Source organism: Rhyacophila brunnea, unplaced genomic scaffold (assembly GCF_057557595.1).
Source record: "Rhyacophila brunnea isolate RB1 unplaced genomic scaffold, BYU_Rbru_1.0 scaffold_20, whole genome shotgun sequence".
In the NCBI taxonomy this organism is placed as follows: domain Eukaryota; kingdom Metazoa; phylum Arthropoda; class Insecta; order Trichoptera; family Rhyacophilidae; genus Rhyacophila; species Rhyacophila brunnea.
In genome coordinates, this window is record NW_028232860.1 from 31,861,651 (window position 1) to 31,867,985 (window position 6,335).

A 6,335-nucleotide genomic window follows, 5' to 3' on the forward strand; every position below is an offset into this window, starting at 1 on the left:
ATCTTCGTTAATCGTTAATTCGTAATCTTCGTTATTTATAACTAAACAATAAACAGAACATTAAATGGACGCATGTTGGATTTATATGACAAATTATATTTCGTTCGGCATGCGTCATTTGCATTCGCCTAGCCACGATCTTTTTAGACCATGCCTCAAAAGAGATTGAAAGTCCAATCTCTTTGGTATAGCCTTAATATTCCAATAATAATATTACTTCAGTTTCTAAAAGGAATGCATTATTAAATTATGTTACATAATATTCCAGGCATGTTTTTTTTTTTTTTTTTTAATGCACCCCTTTCTTATTTTTTTTTTCAAATCATCAAGTATCCCAATGATTGGTTAAACAACAATAGACAAACCTTTGGTAAAATCAAGGATAATTTAGGTTTTCAATGATATCAATATTTTTCTAATGTTGGCCTGATTGACGAATTGACGATGAACTTTTTTGGTGTTTCTTGCAAACTTGTACAAATTCAGTCTCGTTTTCTGTCAAAATTTGAAGTAAAGTTTGACGTAGCGATAATAGTAAAACTGAACAGTTTTTCAAAAGAAAATATTGTCTCAATAATCTCTACAAAAACATTTGTAAAAGGTACGTTTATTTATATATTATATTTGTTCACGTAAACTGGTATCAACATGAAATGATATTACATTTGTTGGTTATGTTTTTGTACATAATCAACCAATGTATAATGTAAACAAACTCGAAACTGAACACATTCCGACATCACTAAGAAAAAAATATCTGAGTATATGAATCACTTTCAACTGTCGTCTTTAAAGACTTCTGTTGTTGTTGGTTTCTAATATGTTAGAATTTATTCCTGATTTCTTTCAGCCTGAAAATGTCGTCGGGCCGAAAATGCAAAAATTGCGGATCGTCCGACATAGAGGTGGACCCAGCCAGAGGCGATGCCGTCTGCACGAATTGCGGAACTGTCCTAGAAGATAATATCATTGTGGCTGAAGTGGAATTCCAAGAAAACACTCGCGGAGGACCCTCGGCCATTGGACAGTTCGTTTCAGCGGAGACCAAGGGAGGTGCCACTGGATTCGGAGCTTGTAAGTTAAATCTGAGATTGCCAACGTTTATTTCCTATATTATATCTCTTGGGTGAAATGCCATTCAGGTGTGCACTCATTTTGCACATTAAAACCTACAACAACCGCCCAAAAGCAATCTATTTGTCATACATACTTACTTAAATATTTTTGGTAATTGTGCTGCAGAGGTGGCCATAAGCTTTCTTAATTTCTTTTTTACGAAAACAGTTTATTCCATGTAGACAATTATAATAAATACCCTTTTCTGTCGGCGCATCGGCTTTTCGATCCAATAATCGTTGATTGAAAATTTGAAATTTTCATACATTTTGATGCACCATTATCAAAAACTAAGATTATATCATGAAGTAATATTAGGATGGGGTAGGTTAGATTAGGTTAGGTTTGGTTTGGTCTAAAAAGAAAGTTGTAAAATCTCATGGTCACCTCTGCGGCACATTTATCATATTTTTTTATTCAAGATTTGACATAGGTACACAAGATAATTTGGTACAAGTCGGTTATGGGGAAGCCAGGTCATAGCCGATTTTGGACATAATTCATGAATTCAAGAATGAAAACCTAACCTAACAAATAGTCCAGTATATCGGCGATTTTCAAAATGTGTTTACCGCTGGCTTCCCCATAACCAAGTTGCATTGATAATTTTTTTTGAAAATGCATTATTTTCAAAAACAGAAAGCTCTTGACGGAATTGAAATCACCCCAAGATAACAATGTTAGTTTGCATGAAGAACAGTTAGATCAGTGGCTTAATTGATAAGAGCCCGGAAAGTGAAATATTATGTGATATTGAATCCCACTTGGTGAGGTATTCCCATGACATGGACAGCAGTCATTGTCTCTCAGTTTATTTAATTCCTACGGTGATCTGTTAAAATATGTACACCTTTCATTGTATATTTATGATCTGTACGTTAGAAGATATTGTAAAAATAATAATAAATAAAACTCTTTTTACAGCATTCCACATGGGCATTGGAGTGGAATCAAGAGAAGTGACCATCAGAAAAGCTAAAGAAGGAATAACTCGGTTAAGTCAGCAGTTGCGTCTCAATCAGCACTGCATCGACATTGCGTGCAACTTTTTCAAAATGGCTCTGAGTCGGCAGCTGACCAAAGGCAGACCCGGTGCTCATATACATGCTGCCTGTGTTTACATTACTTGCAGAACTGAGGGAACAGCTCGTATCCTTTTTATAATCATAATAGTACTCACACATTCTTTCTTACTACCACATTATCCGCCCACTCCAACACAAAGGTAGCTCTAGTTACATAGGGATTTAGTGTTCAAAATTGCTTGTGTGAAAATATACATTTTTTTTTAACTATGTGTATCTAAATCACATTATGCATTTGTAGATCAAATGGTATTATCTGGAAACTATAATAATTTACTGTAAAGTTTCTCTTTTCTTACCAATCGGTGCAATGATACTTCGTTCAAGACTCTCTTAAAATAATGTACAACTATATATTTGAAAAAATCGGAATTTCAAAATCCTCAGAGACATCATTCACTGTCAGGAGAGTACTCTTATTCTTCAAGCTATTGATCTATCCATGACTTGTAAATTATCCAAAGTATTTTTAATCCCGCCACAGAAAGCCCACCAACTTTGTTATTCACACATTCAAAAATCATCAGTATCGAATATGATAATAAAAAATAACATATTTAAAGCTGGATGCCCTCACATCTTACAGTGTATAAGGTGCTGGCCTTTCATCCGGGAGCTCTAGGGTTCTAGAGAGCTCTAGATTCGATTCCCATTGATGTTACAAAATATTTAAGTAATATGATATTCTCAAAGCCTGGGTTGTATGCGATTGTTCACTTATATTACTAATTAGTAATTATTACACTATTGTCATTGGGCATTGTGACCTGTCATGGTGATGAAAAGAATATATACATTTTGGGTTCGTTTATTTTTCTAAGAAATATGGTATCATATTTAAAATTTCCCCTTTCTCTAGGTTGATTAAGGCTATACCTACTTCAGCCGAGGCATGGTTTAAAAAGATTGTGACTAGGTGATGCGCGGATTGTGCAAATGACGCGAGGCAAATGAAATAAAATTTGTCATAAAAACACACGTCCATTTAATGTTATAGTAGTAATCATCATCATCATCATCAGCTGGGGTCAATCCACTGCTGGATGAAGGCCTCCCCAAGCTTTCTCCAACTCTCTCGGTCCTGTGTCGTTCGCTGCCACGTATTTCCGCCGAACTTTACCAGTTCGGCAATCCAGCGGCTTTTAGGGCGACCCTGTGACCGTTTCGTACCCCTTGGGTACCATTGGATGACAGCATTTGTCCAGCGGCCGTCCTTTCGGCGAGCAATGTACCCCGCCCATCTCCATTTCAGCTGTTTGGCAACGTCTATTACATCGCGTACTCTTGTCTGCTTCCTAACCCATTCGTTTCTCTTATGGTCCTTTCGCGTGATGCCCAACATGCAACTCTCCATGCCTCGCTCTGTGACTCTTAACCTTTGGACATCTTTCGTGATGAGGGTCCACGTCTCGCAGCCATACGTGAGCACGGGTAGCACACATTGGTTGAACACCCTACGCTTAAGACATAATGGTAGGTCACTCTTAAAGATACTATTCAGACGTCCGTAAGCACTCCATCCGAGCTTTGTTCTTCGAGCAATTTCATCGTGCATGCTTCCGTCTATGGATACCTGCTGTCCGAGATAGACGTAGCTGCTGACTTGCTCGAGTTGGGTGCCAGAAATACAGATAATCGCAGGGTCCGAAAAACAGTTCCTCATCACTTTTGTCTTTGAGACATTTATCTTTAGACCGACCGTTTGACTGACATCCGCGAGTTCTTGCATTCTACCTTGGAGGTCTTTCGGGTCTTGTGAGAGTATAACAATATCATCTGCAAAGTAGTAGTAATAATGATAGTATATTCATTGACATGTTTTCTTTTTCAAGTAAAAGGGAACGTTTTTCAGTCATCTTTCCACGATTTACGAATACATTCCTCCGACGCCATCACAAAACAAATTGACGTGCTTACACCTCGACTGTCGATCTCCGATTGGCGACGAGTGAAAAATTTCGTCCAACCTACTGTTGAAAATTATTTGCCGTTTCACTTATGTATGCTCTTAAATATTTTTAATTGACAAACGATTGAAAAATTATGGAAAATATGCAATAAGTATAAATTCTATAATTTTGAATTCACAGTTAATATACCCTTTACATAAGTTTATGGCTGTGTTATCAGTTGTGTACGAATATTAATTGGCACACAATGCAGCCACCGTGGAATATCTTTTGCTACTATAACACAATTATATAAGCTGTCAAACTTCATTAATTATTGATATTTTCATCTATTGAGTATTGACACACAATGTAGAAAATGGACAATATTCCATTAAAATTATTCGCAGCCGCAAATTATTTATTGCAGGTAAGTATGAATAAATTAATTTCTGCATAAATCTATGATAATATATAAAAGATGTTTCTTCTATTTTGACATCTCATATTATGTCAGTGACCGACTGTCTTCTAGATATACAATAACTTTGCTATTATAGGGCAAATATTATTTTTATGGATATAAGAGGCGATGCAATTCGACCAGCCTTTTCCGTTGGTCAAGTTGATGACTAATGTATGTATTTCGACTTCCGAGTTGATGGCATCTTGCAATTTTTATTGTTTAATTGAAGCTTTTACAAGCTCGATAATTTTACGGCCACTGATCTATAAATGCTTAATAGTGTATAAAGTTCAAATAAATATTTTTAACACCCAAATATCTCAAAATAATTTGACTGATCTCTAGTTTAGAATGTTTTATATTAAGGCTATACCTCAGGCATGGTCTAAAAAGATTGTAACTATGCGACGCGCGGATTATGCTAATGACGCGTGCCGAACGAAACATAATTTGTCATAAAAATTCAACATGTGTCCATTTAGTGTTATATCAGTAATAATAATATATTCATTGACATGTTTGCTTTGTCAAGTACAGCCATAACTTTTTGTAGTCATCTTTACACAATATAAGAATATATTCTTACGACGCCATCATAAAAAAAACGTGCTCTCACCTCGAATGCCGCTCGGCGTTTGGCAACGATGCGAAATTTCGTCCTACCTATTGTTGAAAATTATTTGCTATTATGTATGCTCTTAATGAAATATTGATCTCAGGCTCCTGGAGAAACAACAGTGATTAAGATGTGATATTCCTCCAATGCAAACATTAAATTAGTTTTCATTATATCTTAAGATATCCTTTCATCCAATTGTCTCCGATACCAATATCGAGTTAGTTTTTGATTAGGTATTATAATATTCAAAGTCAAATATCACTGCCCGGCTATTTCTCCTTACCTCCTACTTACATAGATCTCCTGATTGACATAAGTGACGTTCTTCAAATATGCTGCTACCAGCTCGGCAGGACTTACCTGCGACTCTCCCAAGCCCTCTGCATCACGATTCCATCAATTGGTGAGTCACCCTTGTTTATTTATTTTGCATGTTTTAAAAATACTTCTCTTTTACTGTGTACTTTTGTGTTAAGGCCGTTCTTTAGTGACTTTTCAAGCAAAAAATAGCCAATACAAGTAATCACATAACACCTCATTTTAAAACTAATGAAACTACATGTACAAGATTTACACAATCTATTGTAGTTTTTTTGCTTTCTTGATGTTTCTATATTTCAATATTTTAAACAGGGATGGTATTATCTAAATGAATGTTGTAAAATAGTGGAATTATGACAGTGCTTAATATAAGGACAGCCTTATCATGCGATTCCTTGCTCGCTATTGAGCACAAATGCCCACGCTAATGAGATTATCGTTTTTATATGATTTTCAAGTAAATTAAAAAAAAACTAAAGAGATGCCTGCGTTAAGGCGAAACTCGATGCCACCATAGTTCCAGCGGAATCTAGTGTCAAAATACGAAGCATGACATTAAATATGATTTTCTAATTATTTACATTTTAAAGACTTTTAATTAATATTCGATTAGGTACCTAAAAATAATTATCTTTTTTAAATTGAAAGATTTTTATTGCGGTGTAATAAATTCACTCTTCCTATTGAGGGTAATAAATTTAAAGGCATTACAAAATGTATACGTTGTGCTTTGTTTTCTTGGGTCTCAAGGTCCATTCAATATACAAATCAATAATTTTATTTAGATATGTTGATAAAACTTGTACAACTTATAGATTACATTATTGGTACCAACATAA

General features: G+C 35.3%; 1 protein-coding gene across 1 annotated transcript in view; it reads left to right on the forward strand.

Moving 5' to 3' along the window:
• Positions 1–462: 462 nt before the first annotated feature.
• Brf (Brf RNA polymerase III subunit) overlaps positions 463–6,335 on the forward strand; it is a 164,611-nt gene continuing 158,738 nt past the window's right edge. Inside the window, exons 1-4 of the mRNA XM_085948302.1 lie at positions 463–601; positions 851–1,074; positions 2,041–2,265; positions 5,474–5,578. Of these exons, the coding sequence (XP_085804428.1) occupies positions 858–1,074; positions 2,041–2,265; positions 5,474–5,578 (547 nt within the window). The 5' untranslated portion in view covers positions 463–601; positions 851–857. The remainder of the gene's footprint in view (positions 602–850; positions 1,075–2,040; positions 2,266–5,473; positions 5,579–6,335) is intronic.